This window comes from Chaetodon trifascialis, chromosome 18 (assembly GCF_039877785.1).
Source record: "Chaetodon trifascialis isolate fChaTrf1 chromosome 18, fChaTrf1.hap1, whole genome shotgun sequence".
Classification (NCBI taxonomy): Eukaryota; Metazoa; Chordata; class Actinopteri; order Chaetodontiformes; family Chaetodontidae; genus Chaetodon; species Chaetodon trifascialis.
In genome coordinates this window covers 11883278-11905253 of record NC_092073.1, presented here as the reverse complement: position 1 = coordinate 11905253, position 21976 = coordinate 11883278, and the positions used below count along the sequence as shown (strand labels likewise).

The 21976-nt window shown below is 42.4% G+C and overlaps 1 protein-coding gene across 1 annotated transcript in view; it reads right to left on the bottom strand.

Moving 5' to 3' along the window:
- The window catches only part of LOC139347176 (trichohyalin-like), a 54737-nt gene that overhangs the window by 19294 nt on the left and 13467 nt on the right, over window positions 1-21976 (bottom strand). Inside the window, exons 5-8 of the mRNA XM_070986665.1 lie at window positions 13603-13722; window positions 8517-8684; window positions 6074-6253; window positions 241-408 (exon numbers count right to left, since the gene is read on the bottom strand). Coding sequence (XP_070842766.1) covers window positions 241-408; window positions 6074-6253; window positions 8517-8684; window positions 13603-13722 — 636 coding nt within the window. The remainder of the gene's footprint in view (window positions 1-240; window positions 409-6073; window positions 6254-8516; window positions 8685-13602; window positions 13723-21976) is intronic.

The window sequence follows — 21976 nt, the reverse complement described above, 5'->3', positions numbered from 1 at the left end:
TCCAGCGTCCTTTGATGCTTCTGTTCAGCTGTCTTCATTTCGGCTCTTAACTGCAGAATTAACTGATCTCTGCTTCGAACCTGAACACAGAAAATACACTTCAAAGCCCACCAAATTGCACGTTCCTTCAGTTAAACATGTGGTTTGACAACACGAGAGTTTGCCGCATGGCTCTGCCCTGCGCATGCACGCACACACAGACACACGAGCACATGCACGCAGAGACGCAGAGAGATGGACCTCCAGGTGCGAGGTGTGGACCTTCTGGTGGCTCAGAGCCAAATCAGCCTCCAGTCTCTCTTTGGTCTGGTTCAGGTGGACACACTCTCTGCCCCGGTCCTCCATCTTGGCTTTCAGCTCATCCCTCTCCTCGCACAGTCTCTCCAAAGCCGTCTCTCTTCGGAGCAACTGGGAAATATGAAGCCACACAATCAGTGCTGTAATCTCTCAGCACTTCCCAACAACCGCATTAGGACAAAGGGAAAAATAATAATGAAATTAACTTTAAATAAGACTCTACTAAACAACAGCAATAAGGGGATATTAATCCTCACAACACATAAACCAGCCAACGTTATCTAACACACAGTACGCCAAAGTACAATTAAATTGATTCTGATTCGATTTCCATTTTCATAAATATAACAGCAGCTGCACTTATTTGAGTCCGCAATCAATCTTTTAATGCAGTTAACATTAATGGGAATCATGAGAATTAAAGAAAAATCATTTTAGTGAATAATTAAGCTGTTGTTTTCACCTCGTTCTGACATTCAGAGCGCTGCTTCTGACTCTCTGCGAGCTCCCTCGCCAGCACGCACGTCTTAATCTCCCTCTTCTGAATCTGGAAAACAAAAACAGACCCCCCCCCCAGCGACTTAGGATGCTGGACGGTGGCTTTTTTATTTATTTATTTTTTTAATTGAAAACCCCGGATGCTCACTTGATGATATTTTGACAAAGTAACATTATGTTGAGGAGCGTTTTTCTCCTTGAATCATCAAACTGCATCTCAGGAAACAGGGGAACTTAGGGCGCTGTTTACAAAACTTGAGATAAAATATTCCAGTCTTGTTTTCATATTTGTGTTTAAGGTAACGGCGGTGATGGCGGTGGGTGGATGGCGCACACACAGAGAAACGGTTGTTTATGCCCCTCATGAGTATACAGTCAGTGTGACGGTTGCTTGTGTTTGTCTGTTTCCTTGGTGACCTTCCCTAATTACCCACTTCAGTTGTATGCCAAGTGTGTGTGTGTGTGTGTGTGTGTGTGTGTGTGTGTGTGTGTGTCTAATGCCTTCATGTGGGTGTGACTCCTCACAAGTTTGCTTGGGAAATGTTTTTGGACTTTTTTCCTCTCCTCTGTTTGTGTTGCAGACAGACTCGTCATGGTTTTTCTCTTTTTGGGGTCAGCCATAACAGCCAGGTATCTGCTGTTTGAGCCGAACAGATTTCCAATGCATTCTGGGATATTTTTGTTTGAGTTTTTTTATTTTATGTCCAACAAAAGTCACTCAGGCTTTCCTTTAAGCTTTTAGGAGATGGAGGGAGAAGCAGATAACCAGCAAAAAAGAGGGAATGTATATGAATTGATAATAATAAAGATATTGTTCTTTCCAGTCTAATTTATAGAGCACATTTATTACAGATACACACATGTGATGCAGACATATTTCAATTTGCACCAACACATGACAGTCCTTCATGCCAAACCGAGTCATTCACTCTCTCTCTCTCTCTCCCTCCCTCCATCCCTCCCCTCCTCCAGTCCAACCTGCATGATCCAGGGATTGTTTTGACCGGAGTTGAGGGCTCGTTTGTAACTGTCCGGGGGGATTGATGGAGTTAACTTGGCTCTTTGACCTCTCACCTCTGGCTGTCAGTGGCCAGGCTCGCTAAACACACTAAACCTGAGCTACGTAGAGGGCGAGGGAAAAAAAAAAACTGCACACACACTGCCGTGCACATAGCAGTTAAATCACAAATGAGCGCTCACGTAAACACTCACAAAGAGGGAGAACCCTGGACAGGAGTGATACAGGTTGTGTTCTGCATTCCACGGACGGAGAACATCTGCGTGCGCACACACAAAAAAATGGCCGCGCCGTTCACTATTGTTACAAATGCAAGTCATTGCACTTACCCGTGGCAAACACTTACTTCCTGCCAATTTCTAAATCTTAGCTTGATTTGTCTTTGAGCGTGCTTGCATGCGTGTGTGTGTGTATGCGTGCATCAATTCCCAATGTGAGAGCGTGATAGGCAGAATGGATGTTGATAAACACCGGAGGATGTCGTGTCAAAACAGACAACTTGTCAAAACGACACACTAACTAGGTCAATCACAAAGTTTAAGGAGAAACTTTGGAGTGGAGCTTTGGTTTATGCATATCTCTACATGGATGTCTACGCGCGTGTGATAAGCTTCTGAACGAATCTGCAGGAGGGGACCTCCAATATCGAAGGTATTTTTAAATCAATGAGCTCTTAAGTGTATCTCAGTCTCAATGTGTTCACAGATACGCACGCACACAACACTCAGCGCAGATACAGAATCCCTACTGACAGGCAATGACAAGATAAAGAGAGGGAGGAAAAAAAGGGGGAGAGGACGACAGGAGGGGGAGAAATAATATTTGAACAGTTGGGGGTGGAGGGTGGCGACGAGCGGCGGGTGGGGGGGATGAAAGGGAGAAGTGGCAAGGCAAGAAAAGAAATGAGCAATAAGTGAGATCAAGAGAGAAAGCAGGGAGAGAGAAAAATCAGTAAGCTTTTCACATGGTTGTAAAGCATTGTGAGCAGGACCGGTGTTTGTCCAAGTCCAACCTTGAAGGCTTCAACAACCTTCCACAATGCTGCTTGCCTTCCACCGTACCGCTCTTTCTGTCATCCTTTCAGCCTTGTTTGTTTTCGTGCTCCTTCAGCCTCCCTTGTCCATTTCAAATAACATGCATGTGGAATTCTTTCACCCAGCGCGCTTTATGGAAGAACTCTGAAGGCATCCTTTTTAAACTGAGGTCCCAGCGGCGGAGCTGGAGACTCTCCATGCTGGAGGGTTAACAGTGGATAAAATGATCGGACATCTCACATTAAACAGATTTTTATTTCCGTGCTGCATTTTAAGCACATGGAAATGAAAATGAGTTTTGAGGTTTTTTTTCTCCTCTTAGTTTCCATTTGGTTCTCCATGTAGATTTGAGTTATTCATCAGCCACCAGCACATTCAGAATCAAACATTTCAAAAATTATTGTGTGCTTTGAAGATATAAAGGCCTTAACCTTCACACAACAATGCCATTTTTGGTGTGACGGAACTGTTCAACCTCCCCGTACAAAACTATGGCTCACTTACATTGGTGGTAACTGTCCCAGATCTCATGGCCACACCCCAGCCTGCAGTGAAACCTCTACCCACTACATCACAAGGTACCTCTCCTTATCTCAACTTTCCTACATCCTACAACCTCTCCTCCCTTTGCCATGTTTCTCACACTAAATCCATCCATCTGTCTAACTCATTGCCTCCTCCCGTGTGCATCTACGCCCTGAACGTTTAAAAGAGGAGCCTCCAGAGAGCCGCACTGTGACTTTTGGTTCTGAAAAGATGAAGCAGATCATCTCTGAGACAAAGGCCCTTGTCATGTTAATGGCTTCACTACTTTCAAGTTCCTGACTGGGGGAGTTTGGGGCAGTATAACACTTTAACCACATGTTAAAGCTACAGTAACATCTGGCCATTTGCATGATGATGTGTGTGAGTTGGTGAAATGGAGAGAACTATGAGTAGAGATGGAGAACAAGTAAAAAGGGATGCGGATAAACAAAGGATAAGGGATTAAAAAGACATTAAGGAGGATTTTGTGCTTAAAAATACTATTTTTTCCGCAAAAAAAAAAAAAAAACATCTGCTTTTATTCAGTCAATTTCCCATGTTATTTTCGTTGCGTTCTACAAAAACAAACAAGAGTTGATCATAACAGGACTGTAGATGGACTAGTAGTCAAGTATTATTTCAACTGTCAATGTCAGAAAAAAAATATACAAACACCTTTTATATAACATAATAAAAACCAGCAGTAAAGCAAACACTACATCATAAGATAACTATGTAAGATAGCAATCTAAATGCACCAGTGTTCATGTAAAATGCAGGCTTCCTTCCAATTTCAGCCTGTGTGGAGAACCCAATTTACCACTGATTGGACAAACATTGTTAAGACTTCATCTTTTAAATAAAGAAATGTCAGCCCATGTCCAAAAATACAGCTGTCAGGTGGCCAAGAGGCTGGCTTCCATAACCATCAGGATTCAAGTCAGACCAGTGCTTCCTACTTCCCAGCAGTTTCAGAGAATTAGATCTAAAAAAAAAAAAAAAAAAGTGAGTGGACTACCCTCTCTTTTACAGAAAAGGCTAACCACTTCCCTATTCTTCAGAGCAACACAGTCTGAGTGAGAGTGAGAGGGGGAGAGAGAGAGAGAGAGAGGGAGAGTGAATCAGCAGAGCACATTTCAGAAGAAGGAGAGAGTGTTGACAGTATTTGTTCAGCTGTGCTAATGTTAGGACATTTAGAGCTGCAGAGGAAAATACTTAACACAGAGTTCTCTCAGTTTCACTTACATTCAAGTGGGAGAAGGCGCACTCACTCTCTTTTACACACACCTACTACTACCACTGTCCATACAATGATGGACTGAAGTTTGCATGAGTGAGTGCAAAGCTGTTCAGTGTGTGAGTGTGTGTCCGTGTGTGGGTGTGAGTGAGAGAGAGCGCTTGTAATAGATCAGAGGAAGAACAGTTTCGGTGCATAAAGCAGGGCCAGATGTGGAGCAGAAACCAGATCCCTGGACAGAACGTAATGGTCCATCAGTTGACTTAACTGGTCCAAACATGAAAGACGCAACCACACACATACACACATATGCACATGTGCGCATAAAAGTCAAGCTAATTGCACAAACAAACATTTGACCAATCCTGCACGGTTGCAGAGCGTCTGATAACGGCTCATCCTGCAAGACTTGTGAAATCTAGACGCAACAGTGCGCTCCCATTATGCAAGATGACAACTGAATTAATGTTCGCCCTGCCGGAGTGAATTACAAGAGGTCAGAAATCTGCTCTAAAATGTTTAAATTAAAATATGTTATTTTACCAAAGCCCGTTTGCTGTCATGTAATATGAGCTATAGAGCATGTAGTCTTTTAAATGTGGACTTAAACTGGGAGACTGTTTTAACAATAGCCTTAGTGATAGCCAACAAAATCCTGACCTTGACCCTAACCCTAAAACCATTCCGAAATGTGAATTGTCAGTGAAGAGGCTTGCCAGTGAAAAGGACTGAACCTAGTGTGCTGCTACCCTTTTTTTTTTTTTTTTTAACAAATCCAAGCTCTTGAAATTCAGGAATGCCTTAGTGAAAAGTATCTTTCCAGCCTGGTTAATTGAAGGTTAAATACAAACCACTAAGTGCTAACATACGCTTCTGGTAAATCACAGGGAGTGCAGAGGATAAAAAGGTCTAAAAAGCAATATAGCATATGAACATTGAACACCCACGATTCTTGAGTTCTGCAGTAGTCTCAGATGGAAAAAAAAATCAAAATTTTCGTCAAGTCCGTCATCGTCAATAGCGTGTGTTTTTAATAAAGCTCTAAATATCAGAACATCCCATTACCCATTATCTAAAACCTTATTATCAGTCCCATTGTAGAAATAGACAATGCCTGTCACAGTGAATATTACATTTGAAAATTGAATATTTAAATGAATCCCTCACCTGTGCGACCCTTCTTATCAGCCCCATTGTGGGAAAAGACAATGCATTACATTAAAATGAATATTATATTTCATCTCCGTCCTGTAGAAATTGCGTATTTTCAGTTTAACCGTTTCTTTTGTGACATTCCCCGCGTTGGGTGGAAAATGTTTCTTGACCTTGTGACCACGCGAACTTGCTGATAATGTATCAACAGTTTAAGTGTTTACAATAACACGGCAAAGTTGGATAAGCAAGGTTTTCAAAGAATTCATATAAGTTCGTATTTGAATGAAGACCTTGACAAAGGAACTTCACCTTCTTTTCAGCGGTGCGACGCACGTGTCTCAGTTCCTGCTGCAGACGCTCCATCTCTTTGTTGGTGTGGTGCAACTGGTCCTGAATCTGCTGCCTCTGCTGTCTCTCGGTGTTCAGGCCGGTTTCGGCCTGATCCAGGGATTGACTGATGTCACTCAACATGCGCTCGCTTGTTTGTAACTGAGGAGTAGGCAGAGATAGAAAGAACGGGGAGAGAGATGAAGAGTCGAGAATTTGCTGTTTGAAGCTTCTCCAAAGGCTGAGAGAGGGACGGTCACAGGCAGCTGTAGAGAGCTGAGGAGGAGAATGCGTGCACCAACAAGATACAAGCAGGAGATGAAAGTAGAATTTAGGCGTGTTTGCCTCCACTCTGTCTCCATAGCAGTGAAAGGGAACATCATAAATTCTTTGTGCCAAGCTGGGGAACCCTACAGTTACCGCTTTGACTCAGGGCCATTAAAGCTGCTTGACTACTCATCATAAAGTCGTCAGTGACACTCACTGTAGACTAGTGCTTCTTGAACTTCTTGAACAGATACCCCCTTTTCCACCAAATTAGCTGTGGTGTTTGAACCACTTCCGTCCAGGATTCTTGAAATCCAGCTCACATTTCCACCAGTTCTCAGCAGAACAACTGCAATCAAGGATTATAGAGGGTGTTAACCAATGCAGGGCAGAGTGAAAGAGTGGTGGCAAGATGGCTGATGGCGCCAGTTTCCTGCAAGCTTTAATCCTCACATTACAGCTTATATCTAAAAACAAGTAAATTCTCACTTGACTTCTCTGTTGTTGTCCTCTCTTTCCAACCTCTAGAATATGACTCTCCCAATGATGTTGTCATATTTCAGGTCAAGCAAAAGCTTCGCTTCAAGCTGAGAGCCAATTTTTTTTTACCAAAATGTCACAAGCGGCTCAAAATTAGAACCTGTTCCATGCTGGTGGGAAAGGGTTAAGAGAGCTGTGTTTGTTTTTCTCGCATCTTCTCATCAGACAAGAGAAATAATATGCTTTTTTTTAGAAAAGCAGTTTGCTTGTAGTGCTACTGAGGAGGAGTGCTACTTCAAGAATGCAGGTATCAAGAAAAACAGGTGCTCTTTGGATCCAATGACCTATCCCGAGACAGTCATTTTTCTCTTCTTTCTCTTTTCCTTTATTGCAACTTCCTCACTCTGGAGGTTTAGCTGGGCTACTACACTATTCAACAGGTATGCACACACACAAATGATGGTGCCAATCTCATGCACACATACCCCTGCAAGGGCTGCTTGAATGCTGGTATACGTTATTCAAAATATCTGACGTGTCACTAAGAGCGCTTAGTGGGTAAAAGTAGGAAAAGTAGCATTACGTCTATTGTTATTCATTGAATCTTGTATAACATGTAAGCTCCTTTTTAGTTGTATTAACTGTATTGTGTAACTCTGTGGCAAAAACTGGATTCTGTACAGACAATGTTTAGATCAGTCAAAGAAAAGGAAGAACAGGCTACTTTGAATCAGACTCAGACCTGTGACACTAACAACATGCAAAGTGAATCCTTGCACTTGAAGATGAAATTGGTAACATTATCACATTTAAAATGCTGCCACCTCCAGAATACACCCATGATGTCAATGAGGTAAGAGGGAAATGAAGTTAGTGTTCAAAAAGTAAGGGCATAAAGTCGGCATTTAAGAGAGTGTTTCGAGTGTTCCTTAAGTCAAGTGACTAAGATGCTTTTATGTTGAATACACGTTGTTTAGTTGGGAGCCGCTCCACTAAAATAGTAGTAATGAATGACTTGGTTTGGTCAAGGACACAGTAAATGGGTTACTTTAAGCCTAAACATCACAGCCACGCTGATACACCTACAGGGGGCGAGAGGAGGGAGAAAGAAATACAGTGAAGCAGAGAAGGAGAGAATTACAAGAAAGGGAAGAAAAGGACAACGAGAGAAACCTAAAGGCCATTCCATTCATCATGCATATGACTCTTTAATGCTCCCATACATTACCACCAGTTCTCATCCGGGTGAGCGTGAGACTGGTCAAGGGAGATGAGAGAGAAAAAGAAAGACAAGAAAGACAGAATAATCTGAGGAAAAGTAATGAATGGATAAAAGACGGAAACAAAATAACATTTAACCCCTCCCCCACTCCTGGTCCCTCTCCTGGCTAAGTGATATTCATATGAACATGGTTCTTTATTGTACAACGAGCCAACCCTCTGTGGAGCTAAGATGGTGGCGATGAGTTATTAAATATGGAGAGAGGGCAAGAGGGGGAAGACAGAGGAGGAGGAGGGGAAGAAGGACGGATGATTAACTGTGAAGGAAGTAAAAAATGAGGAGAATTCCCCGATGTACCTGACTGGATTTGATTTAGAGAAGGTTGCCCAATTCTGTGCCTTATTTAAGGAGAGCTCCCCTCCCGTGTGTGGGTTAGGGTTAGTGTGTGTTACCTACTTTGCTCTGCAGTGAAGCCAGGCCGTCTTTGAGCTGTGTGTTGTCTTGGACCAGCTGTTGTGTGTGTTTCTCCTTTGTAGCCAAGGTTCTCTTGAGAAAGTCCTGTGTGGCTCGCAAGGCAACAACATCCTGATCCAGGTGGCTCACACGCTCCTCTCTCTCGTTCATCTAACACACACACACACGCACACACGCGCACACACACACACACACACACATACACACACACACACACACACACACACACACACACACACACACACACACACACACAGAAGCAAAAGAACAGTCTGTACCATATGTACAAATGTACAGATATACTACGAGTGGAGGCTAAAGGCTTTACCTGCCTTGTATTTATGCAAACACCAAAAGGACAAACATAAATAGCATTTCACAGCTTTCTGTCTCAGCTTGGCCAAAGTGGAGCCGCTACTTTCAGCAAATCTAGATAATTGTCAAGATACGTCAGTTAAATGATCTGATTTAAGCGTTTTAGCTGATTACACCTCTACACTTACCACTGTGGTAACAGAGCTCCACACATTTTCTTGTGTGCACCAGATCTCCAGAGCTCTAAATGATCACTGCGGGAAGTCTGGCCAACAATGTTGTTGCCAGATGTACTGGAATTAATTCAACGTGAAAACAACAACTTTGTCATGTTTCGTGTGAGGTTCAGTTGCATCTGATATTTGGTTTGACAACTGTTCAAACTCTTGTCTCGCTGCTGCTGTTTGAAATTTATAGTAACATGGAAAGCTGACACACCACTATTCTTATCATCAACCTTAAAAACTGAATTACAGCACTGCTATCTTTCAGCAATGCAGAATAAAACAACGTAATTAATGAAAAGCAGCAAACTAAAAGCAAATAACTGCTTGAGTAATTATTGGGTGAAGGAGATGGATTATTTCTAAGGAAGCAGACAGTGGTTGAACTCCTCACCCCTTGCATGAATGTGAGTGTGTGTGGGCCTGCGGTTCAGAGCCCCTTGCCAAATCAAAGCCCCTATTCATTAGCACTGCGTTAAATGAGCATGAGTTAGATAAGTGAGGAGGCTCGGCAGACAGTCAGCGCACACGCAAACACACACTCGCAGTCACTTTTACATACGCTGTTGCATATCAGACTGGATGATTTAAGGATTTGGGAGAGTGGACGAGCACATGCAGATGTAACTACACACAATCTAGACTCACACACATAGTGGGTTCCTACAGTGCAGCATGCTGCTTAACTCCTGATCTCTGTCTTGCTCTCTCATGACCTCTGCTAACAGCAGACTGTGGTTGTGGACTTGGTCTTGGCACTGACACGCTGCCTCCCTCAGCAAGTTCTCCAGACTATCCAGTATATATTGTATATCATCCAACCAACTGCAACAGTGAGCTAAAGGTGGTCTTTGTGCAGTTAACTCATCTCCAGCATGGCTAATGGATGGTAACAATTATAAGCAATGGGGCAGCGAGTATTGCGACACTGAATTAAAATGACTCCTTTATCTGGATATTCCACCAAGTTTAGTGTGACTATTGGGAAATAAAATAAGTTTTACAAAAACCGAGACAATAATGTGTGAATTTCAGGCACTTCAGCCAAGTTCAACGTATTGCATAAGTGGGCGAAAGTTCGTCTTTTTGAGTTAACCCATCTGGAGCGCAAGAGGGATTTCAGATGAAAAACGATTATGAAGCAAAGGAGCACATTTTCCACGCATTTTAAATATTATTACCATCAATGTTAAACCAAGTTAGAGCGATGATATCTCCTAAAATTCAGCTACTGTAACTGTTTTACTGTACTTACTTATGAGTGCTATTCATGCTATTAGACACTAAGGATATCTCATATGCATTAGATATTATATACAGTATGTCCAAATTACTTTTTTCCATATTATCCAATTTCCATCATGAATTGAGAATCATTGTGTTTTAATAAATGTGCAAAAGTTGAGGATGTGTAAAAAAAAAATCTAACATGCTGGCAGGCTCTTGTGCAAATACACACAAGAAAGCAGGGCAATTTTCGGCCTCATGTTTCGTAACTAGCTTCAGTGATTAAAAGGCCACCCATCATTTCCCTGTTCAGATATCAACATCCACTGCAACACGGCATGCATTTTTTCCCTTTGGATGGCAAAATTACTTTGAGTATCTACTGCCAATTCAATTTTCACATGATTTGGTGTGTAACACTGAACATGAGAGGTAATTTTGAGGTCTATGTGTCAATACAGGCTCTGTTCCTTGTGTGCAGCGCTCCTCAGCCATTGCCTTTGCCCAGAAGTTGTTTCTGTAATGGTGCCAGCGAAACAGAATTGTTTACAGTATTTTGCTAAAGTGAAAGCAGTGGGTCAGATGCCCACATGTTTGCCTACACATAAAAGTAAACCCCAATCAGGCATTTTCATCCACGGATAACATTTAGTCAAAACTACTCAGGAAAAAGAGCCTCAAATCAAGTCTGTCTATTTATTGGCTGCGTAGTGGCAACTGGTTACTTCATTGTTGTAGTATTCTGTCATATTTGAGAACATTTTAACGGAGCCATCCTCGACTTCTGCTTGGTTCTTACTGAGGTCGAACACTCTAAGAACATCGGAGTTTTGATATCTCAGCTATAAAAATTTGATGAATCCACATCTAAATTAAGGCATCAAATCAGGGTCGGGAAATTAACGAGGTTGGTAAGCATGCAATAGAATTTACCTACATGTGAAGACCAGTTCATGCAAGAGAAAATATGGAGAACAATGGAATAAATGTTATAAACACTGATTATTCAGTGTCGTCTCAGTTAAGGTTATGTGCTGTTGCCAGATCCCACTAACCTAAGTGAGCATGAGAAAGCTAATGGTTTAATGGATGGTGCAGTATTGTCCTCGGCAAAGCACCTGCAGGACAACAAGGTAGCTAATGACAAACAGTATTGTGATGTTTCTTCAGGGTGAAAGTTGAATGTCATGAGTTTTATCACCAGTGCTATATTTGAGGCAGTGTCCAAATGATCTCTCATGTTGGTTCTTGAAGCTCAAATATTGATCATCTCTAATATTTGAGTTTTTGCAATTGTAATCTGGCACATTGGGATGATAAAATCCACATAAAAACATAAGCAGTTCTGCTACTTTCCAATCTACAAATCTCAAAAAAATCTATTTCGTGTGTGTTTATATCATTGATTCTAACTTATTATGAACTTTGTATTGTACTCAAACATTTTCCTCAATCCCACCCGCGGTATGGTCACCGCTATCTATTCATGAGGCATCTAGTTAAAGATCACAGTGTCTGTCAAAATCCCTCCTATAGCCCAAGGTCTTTAGGCCGCTGACTTTCAGAACTCCATAATGTTGTTACATAATTAATACATTACAGTGAGTTTTCTCATCTCCAAATCTGCCACCATCAGAGGTGATTAAAGAGTCCCATGTGGTCTGTGTAAAGTCTTTATTCTCCAGTGGGGGAGTATAGGACTTTGGCTGGAAGTCCTGAAGAAAGACTATCAGATTTGTGATTTTATTTCAAATTAGAGCTTAAGCCTGGGACTTTCATATTAGTAGAGTCCCTATTGAGAGAGAAACCTCAATCTGATCAAGTCTCATTACTTTAGCAATTAAAGTTTCACCCCTGGGGTCTTCCCCTTAACTCCTGCCCCCCCACCTCCATCTCCATCTCCTCCTCCTGTCTCCTTTCCTTTTTTCTCTCCTCCTAGCCATTATATGTTTTTGCCACCAAGGTGGAGGAGAGGAGAAAGGGAGAGCGGCTTGCGCAAATCCTTGATTGACCAAAGTCTATCCTCCATCTAGGATTACGAATAGAAATGGAACATTTGAGGACAAAGGAAGGAGGGGTGAGGTGGGAAGAGACAGACAGAAAAAAAGAGAGGAATTGAGTGTGAGTTGCAGAGTTATGGGCACAGAGAGAGAGAGAGAGGAAGAGAGAGAGGGTGGCTAATATAATTGAATTAAAAAGATGGAGCGGGGCCATTTCTAAGCAGGTGGGAGTGTGGAGTGAGAAAGAGCAGGCGAGATATTAACTTCTAATAAAAGAGAGATTAGAAAGTGGCTAGGAGGACTGCTCTGTCTTTACCTGTGGGAGTGACGGCCCCCACATAACCTTTCACTGCAATATGCACACCGATATTGGCCGCCATATTCTGAGTATACAACGCGCACAGACAGACAAATGCATTGACACAAGCATTCATTCACGTAGCTGAGCCAAAAGAGCCGCGCATACAGTACAGACTGGATACGCATATGCAGAAATATGTGACATTTGTGGAGACGCACGAGCACACACACACATAGTCATGAGCGCGGCGTGTGACAGCAATGCATTATCAGCTCTCATTCAACGATCCAACAGGCGGCAGCCATCAGATAATGAAGACGCAGCTCTTTGGGAAGGCGCTGCTATACAGACAATTAATTAACTAATTGGTCTAACGAGCTCGTTAAAGCCACGCTTTTTTGGCAGCCAGTGTGAATACATTAACAAGGCTAATTCAATTAAACAGGTGCAGATTTCACAGCTGCCTCTCTCATGGGCACACACACACACACACACACACACACACACACACACACACACGCTCACACACTCACAAATCCTACAGGTGTTGTGTACATGTTCGCTCCATTTGACTCTGATGTCTTTCTCAGCGAAACCTTGGCATTCGATCAAAAGCATAATGATATGCAGATCAAGTGGTGTGTGTTTGTGTGTGCGTGTGTGTGTATTTCTGTCAATGCTTGTGCCTCAATGGGCCGGTGTGCCTTTGAATCAAAAGTACAGCTCAATAAGCTCTAGTAGCATTTGTAATCTACATAATTGAAAGGGTACAAAATGAGTGGGTGGAAAACTGATTGAAGCACTATAATAGTAGAGTTAAATTAGCTAACAGAACCCAAGAGGTCAACCAAAAAAGCTAAAGCTTCACAGTGCAATGCGTTTTTAATTTTCTCCAAGGATCTTCAATTTTATAAATTCACGTGTGTTCTACTCTTCATTTTGGAATTTGTAACATGTAGCGTAACACAGAAGCATTTGCCTGTGTCCACTTGCATGCTTACCTTTCGCCTCACTCCGTTCAGCTCTTCAGTCAGTTGGTTAATCCTCACCTCCTTCTCCTGCATCCCTCGCTCAAATAAGGCACTGAGCTCACCCCTCAGAGACCCCATTTTGGCCTCGGCCTGGAACACAGCCAGAGGTTCAAATTCATTCGCTGACATGAAGTGTAGACAAGCTTGTCTTCATGCAAAGATCCTCTGTTGTGAAAACTGACACAGAATCAATTGTGAGTGCCTGGAATTATCCTCGTAAGAACACAGAATCTCAGTAAAATGGCATCACACTGAGATTGTGCCATGATTTCATTATCTCACTCCGCAGACATAAAAAACAATACAGCGATTGCTCATATGTATATAGATGGACAGCACACACTCAGATTATACCTACTGTACATAAAAGCATATATAATGCTCAAGTCGACGCACACAAACATGGCAGAGTGGGACTTTTGATGGCGCAGGGCTTGTCTGAAGGTGACGGGCTTGTAAGTCAGATGTGTGTGTCTTTGCGAGGAGGTCAGATGATGTGATTTGGTGGGCTTGTTTTGTTATGGCAACAGTGACAGCAGAGGCTCCCTCATAGGCTGATAAAGCGCTGAGGTCGGTGGTTAGCTAAACTCCCATGGAGATGATACCACTGATTAATTTCCTCCATCTTCATCGCCTCCACACCCTCCCCCATCCACAGGTCCACCTACTTTCCCTTCCCCCAGCCCCTTCAGCCACTGCTGAATATTAAATCAGTCCCTTTTTTAATTTCCAGATAACCACAGTTCATTTTTCTCCAAGTGTCATATAGCCATGACATGGTGTAGCAGCCTATATATTAGGGATGGCTGATGTGAGTTATTGTTATTGTAATCTTTTTTCCATTTACTGCCTGTGTGTCCTACTGTACTATGCATGGCTAAATCATTACCTGCGCATGTGGTGCAAATATCGAATAACACCATTAGTAATTTGCAGTGAAATTTCCTATCTCGACAGTTAGCCATGCTCGCGTTGCTGTGTTAAGAGCCAAACAGCGCCAAAAGTCTCTGTTTGACCGTACCATAAATATTGCCTGAGGAGTTTTGTGTAGTGTTTGCCTCCTGCTCGTTAATAATGATGTCTGAGTGTATATGATTGTTTGTGTGTACAAGTTGGCCCGGGAGAAAGAGAAGAGAGGTGAATCTATACAGCTGCAGTGTGTTTTTCTGGTGATTTTTTTTTTTGCCACTGAGCTCTACCACTTACAGGCTGATGCTAAAGAGGTAACTGACACACAGAGAAGATATACACAATCCTGCCATTTGTCCAATAGATATATACCTGCATATATATATATATATATATTCTATTTGTAATCACACACTCTGCCATTACTGTGTGCACGCATGTGGACACAAACACACACAGACAGACACACACTCACCATGTGTGTCATCACTCAGTGTCCCAGCTGCAAATGAAATCTCATTCTCTCTAACAATTTGAGAATCCCACTCTGAAATATCTCTCTGCCTCCTGCCTCCCCGCCCCCCCCCTCCTTATTCTGGGTCTTCACTAAATCACACTGTTTTTCCCGACCAACCTGCACACCCTTTACTTTCCCCTTTATTCAAAACACATGCTGACCAGGAACCGTCACACACGCAAACCTGCATGCGCTCATTTGTGTTTTTGCCAGCGTGATTAAATATTTATTAACCCTTGCATTTGCACACAAGTTAACACTTTGCTGTCCTGTAACTAGGCTCTGTCTCGCCTCCAGACAACAACAGCTGCTCTCAGGTTTTAGCTTTTTCCTCTCTTGCGCTGTTGTGCCTTCCCAGCTTCATATTACTCCACATCACCTGCTTGCATAGCCTGGAACCTCGCCCAGGAAACTGAGGAAGTGGGAAGTGATTTGGAAAAATGAGGGCAATAAAAAAAAAAACACAGGGATGAATGGAGAGATGTGATATAAGGTAATATGCTAACCCAATCAGCAGGCTGCTGTTTGCCGACAGTATAATCAACATATCGGCCTAATGTCATTACAGCTATATGAGAAATAATATTGCGTGAAATGATATTGTGCGGCGCGTGCATGCCTGTGTGGAGCACACATGAGCGAGCTCACGCGTCCAGATGTACGTATGAGACAGAGATGCAAAATTCTGCATGTGTGCACACGAAGCAAAAAAACCTAAAATAAAAAATGCTATTTATTGCTGTATAAGGACTTTCAATTTTGTTTTTCTTATGATGCAAAAAAAAAAGAGATAAAAAATAAAGTTGCATTAAGATGAGAAGATTCCACTTGTTCAGGACGATTAATTGACTGGATGATTGATATTGATTAGATTAAAAAAAAGTAGTATTATTCAACCCCTCTGACAATTTATTTCATTTGTTTTAAGATTTTAAGAAGTAAAACTAGATTTACTTGAGAGGGTTATTGGTTCGATCAGTTAAAAATCGATATTTTTCACTTTACGTGCGCGCACAAAAACACGCAGCCATCTGCATACACACAAAGACTGCCCACTGGCTCTGACACAAGAGGATATTAGTTAGTGTGTGGCTTCCATATCCTGAATGCATAAGGTCGCTGATGGCCTCTATTGATGGACACTGCCGTGAAGCCATCACTCAAGTTATGGAGCTTTAATTGGAGACAGCATAAAACGATAAACCAAGAAACATGCATGGCTGAACAGCCCAATGTAAACCATTAATCATAGCGCAGGCAAAGACAAGTGGCCACCACATACACACATGCACACACACAGAAGGGTGCAGAAGCACACATACGCTGCCTTTGCACCACACACCTTGCATTTGTGTGCATATTTGCACACATATACACACACACACGTGGCAGAGACAAGTGTCCCAGTCACATATTCTCATGATAGATGACCCATTTAACTTTGATTTCTGAGAGAAATGAGCTCGCCAGCGATACAGGGTTACCACACACACACTTACTCACTCATTCAAAACACACACACATAGATACTGCTACTACATGGGTACATATATGAACTCACAATGTACATTTAGTTTATATGTAAATAACAGCTTGCATTATTTGGTAGACACGTGTACTCATGCCCTCTCGCTTCTCACACACAGAAGCGAGCACGCACGCACAGAGCGACACACACACGCGGTGGCACTTATTTGCATGAGAAGGGTTATAATATGGGGATGATTTGTGATGTAAGCAATCAGAAGTGAGGTAATTCATCAGTAGCTGTGTCTAACACACATCTCCGCTGGTCATAAATACAAATCCACTCACGCGCACACATACACCTGCTTGTAAAATCGGCACAATCCCACAGAGGAGAGCATAAATCAGACGAGCAAAAAGTTGGCATGAAGGCAAAACCGTTAATAACACAAACCCACACAAATGTGCTCTCACACATATCACTCCCTCCACAAATACTTGGAATGAAAAAAACAAACCTGACAGTCATGATATGTTTTAGGAAAGTTGGATTTCGCGCAGCCCTCTTCTGCATCTGTAAACCCTGGGAAACAAGTCACTGGCGTTGTCAATATGAGCCTTTAAAAATGTTTGTCATTCACACAGTTTTTACAATGTTTCTTAAATCTTTCTGATACAAATAAATCCGGCTAGATTTTGTTTTATTACCTGACTTTTGTACATTATGAATAGTGACTTTCAAATAGGAAATTCGCCAATGCCATCTCTAAATATGAAACGGGAGATAAAAAAAAAGGCCATATTACCTGTGCATTATGTTTGTGATGACATGAGTAAAAAGCCATCGAAATGTTCAATAAAAGCAGGGGAATCCAAGGGAAGATACAGAACTAGGAAAGGCTCGAGATTTGTTTATCACATAGCAATTAGGAGTAGATAGAGATGTCATTGATTTAGAGAGGAGAGACTGCTGTGAGGACTTTCTTGAAAAGATGAATTCTCACATTAAAAGGGAAGATGAGATGCGACTGCTGCCCTGAACCGGAGTTAGAAGGTTATTCCTCCAATCGGAAGTGAGTAGAGGGGCTGAGAAAACTCAAGGTCTCAGTGTCAATGTTTTAAACAACTCAGCAGGCTGAGATGCAACCGGAGTGAGAGAAACCACAAGCATCCCTGTTCTCTTCTGTCTGTAACGTGTCCTAATGTTTCTGTTGCGTGTACATTTGGCTGCTGCCAAATACGAAAGCATATCTGTTCCAGCTTTAATCCCACCAGCAATTCATTTTTGCAAAGTGATGATGCTGTTGTCCAGTCCTTGTCTTATTTGGTCCTTGATTGCAAATGTTGACGCCCCACAACAAATGGCGCCCCAGCAGAGCCACCGTCCGCTGACATATGAGACAGTGTTGATATTTAGACAGATGGATGGAGCATTAGAAGGATAAAAACCTTCCAAATACACACAAACACCTACAGCACGCACACGCACACACACACACACACACACACACACACACACGTTCCATACAGCGGTTGCAGCCCCTCAGCGCTCCTCTGTCCTCACATGCTTGGTTTCCCCATCTAATTGCTGCCATTCGTCAGTGTGTGTGTGTGTGTGTGTGTGTGTGTGTGTGTGTGTGTGTGTGTGTGTGTGCGTGTGTATAACAAGTGCTCCTGTACTTTGTGTTTTTGTGCTTCTTTCGTGATTCTGTCACTGCGCATTTACAAACAACTGCGGTGAAAAGAGAGAAAGTAACAGATAATCAGACAGACAGGTAAGAATGGGTAAGGAGAGAAAGACAGGAAGACGCGGAGAGAGAGAAACACACGCATGCACGCACACACACGCACACACACAGAACTGTCACAGTGCCATAGGGCATACTAAACCTGTCAGCATTTAAACCTGCTGGCTTGTACTCTGGCTTGCCAAGTGGAATTAGTCTCACATAATATGTCAACCTCTTTATCGAAAACAACAAACAGCTACTTTAGTTATCCTACACAAATATATTATTTTAAACACAATCTTAATCCCCTCACCTGGTACAATAAAAATATGTGTATTCTGTCTGAGGCGTTTCAGCCACTCTTCCAACGGTGCCCATATTAGGCGTGTGATTATGCAGCTGCAGAAATGCAGTTAAAAATCAGCTAAAATATGCAAGCAAAAGATCCACATCCATACAAAATCTTCCAGGTAATTCTTCAGCATTGAGCAAATCACAACTCCAAGTTAACTGCAACATAACTTGACTTACATATATCTGATGCTGACATGTAAACAAATGAGACTGATTGCACTCTTTTGGGCAATCATGAAAATGTGACTGATGCTGCTGATAAATAAACCCGTTTATGATGTGCGTGGCTGGAGTGTGTGTGTGTGTGTCTGCAAAATAACGTTTATATGATAGTGTGTCTGTGTGTTTTTAATAAGAAGGTCCACATTATTGCTTTTTTTTTTCCATGTGTGCATGTGTGTGTCTGTGTGTGTGTGTTCAACATGATAATTTGTCAGTTTATGTTGTGAGGGGGCTAAACAGATAAGCAATCCACAGCTCAATCCTTCATCCTGCTCTGATTATAAATCAGCTGGAGCTCTCAGAAGCAATCAGCAAGAGCAATCTGCAGCCGCCACAGACACCTTATCAATCAGAGGGCACCATCACACTGTCACACACGCGCACATAAACCAAAGAAATACACACTCACATATTCGTGTGGTCCTGCACCCGCACCCCCAGACACAAAGACAGGTATGCCGCAATTGTAATTCTACATCCCTACCCTGCAGCCTCTTCCCTCCTGTTAAAACTTCCTTCTCTTTTCTTTTTTTTTTTTGTTTGTCTTGAAACAGGATCACAGCTGCCTGGCGGCCACAGACCTGTGCAGAGCGAAACACATCACTCCTAATTACAGTCTGATATTAATAACAGAGAAAAATATTAATCTTGGAGGTAAACACTAAGCCGCTTAAAGGAAAATTGCAAATAAATCAGATTATCTTATAGGAATATCCTCCGAATGGGCCGAGGGGGTAATGAGAAACCTGGGCCTCTCTCTCGCTCTCTCCCACTCCCCACTCTCCTGCTGGATTTAAAAAGGTGTGACTGTGTGTACGTGTCTAGGTGTGTGTTTGTGAGCACATCTGTGTATTTATAAAACTGCAGCGTGACCCCTCATCGCCCACTCCACCACCACCACCACCACCGGCATCACCTCCTTCATTCTCTCTCTCTCACTCTGCTGCTGTATTCATTTTTCACCTCCAATTTTATTTTTTCATCGGTCGGGGGGGCGCCGCCGAGCAGATTCAATTAGGTTCTATGATTGGGCCGCTGGCATTCAGCGGGGTCATGGAAAGGTTAAAGAATTCAGTGGCACAAACATGATTATGGCTCTGTAGCATTTGATCAGAAGTAAGGTTTGTCACGGCAAAGTGGAGCCCCTCTGTTTCTTTCAGTGGGACCACCGGTTCGGCCTGTGTGTGATGCGAGAGCTGTTCCACGTGTTGGTTTAGCTGATTCTTTCATTGAATGGAAATTATGTGCTGAAGATGTTGGACATACAGCGGGCATGGAGAGATATGCACAAGTGCATGTGTGTGCACAGGTGTGGCATGCTGCTACACCAGCGAGCAGAAAAACACACATATATATGCACAGAAACATTCATTGTCTCTCTCCCCTCTATCTCTCTCGCACACACGCTCACACACACATTCGGAGAGTAGCAGAGTAATAAAGCCCACCCTTGCAGTGAAATTAAAGCTAGTCAATGACACTGCGTGCTGAGTACACACTAAATCATTTTTATACCCAGATGAAATAGCCAACATAATACCAGCTCTGCACATGTATCCAATATCACCTGGAGAGTATGAAAAAAAACAAACAAACAAACAAAAAACAACTAATCAAATATCATATTGGATGTGTCAGATTCATGTCAGAACAAGAGATTAATACTAAATATAGGAAATATGGTACAATAACAGTGTGAGATCTTTTTATATTCAAAATGACCAGGCAGAGAGCACATTATGAGATATTGGATTGATAAACAGGCTGGGATGCTGTTGTTCGGTGAGTATAATAGAACAATAACGTTGCTCCTGGGTTAGCAAAGATTGCATTATGATTTTAATGTGTTTTACAGACACGGGCCCTTCACTGAGAGGAAATGATGTCAATAAATAAGCGGCCCTACATTTTAAAACAAAGAGAACCACAGTCAATGAACAAAAGCGTGCAAATGCAGAAGGGTGTTTGGTTACCATCAAATATCTTACACAGCCACGCACACACACACAGAATCATAAGGATTTGTCAGACATTTTAAACTGATATACGGACATATTTATATTCCAAATATTAGTCCAACACTGTTCGTACATAAGACTTCAGGCAGCTCATATGTGAAATCTTTGATGGACAGCATCGCAGAGCTACACTCCACCAAGGTTACAGTGTACCCGTATCCATGCCTGTTTGTGCGCACACATTTCTTTTCGCTCACACCAGAATTTGCCCACGAGTAGATTCATTTTGACAGTGCATGTCAATCATCTCATTTTGGGAGTGCCTGTCAATCATCTCCTTCCCTCAAATCACCAGAAGCCATAGCCATCAGGGAGCTTTCCCATCTGCCACTATCTGCCACTTCAGGTGTGGAACACCAGCCAGACGCAACCAGTCAATAGAGGTGTTTGGTACTCCAGTCCCTTGCTGCTGCCTAATTGCCGGTGCAACACTCAAATATGTCCCACACTCCCCAATTCTTGTGAACCCCCACCCACCACTAAGAAATCCCCATTCCATACTCAAGATGGGTATTTACATGGCCCACACCGCGGAGAGCAAACAAGCTCATTTAAAAGTTCACATGCTAATGTGTGACATTTAATCCAAACTTTACACGGGGAAAAGGACACGCAACAATAGATTTTGATTCCTTTCCTGTCCGTGAATCTCATCATCTTTCGCCTTCCATATTTATGAGTTGAAAAGGCGGGACACCTTAGAGGGGAGTGAGTTGAAGGGACAGGGAGGTTACTATTTGAAAATTGGGCTGGTTAGAGATATTTGTACTCCAGCGTCTCCTTCTTCGTTGATATTTTTGATGCACATACTCGTTGCCACATGGCACGAATCCACTAAACAGTTGTCAAGCAGCCCACTTCACATGTATGTGTTATTTAATAATTATGATATTATCAGTTTGTTATCATCTTTAAATGTCTGCAGGCCTCACAATTTCAGCTGCGTCGGTTTCACCAGCTGAAGCGACAACTGTCTGAAATATCAGCTGTGGCTAATTAACGTAGTTAATTCCACGAGTTGGCCAAACCACAGAGTGAAACTCTTAACAGTTGTCTGGTAAATGTGCTCTGAGAGGCAGTGTCTGCACGCGCGGCCAAAGACAATTTCCTAGAGATACACCACTCTG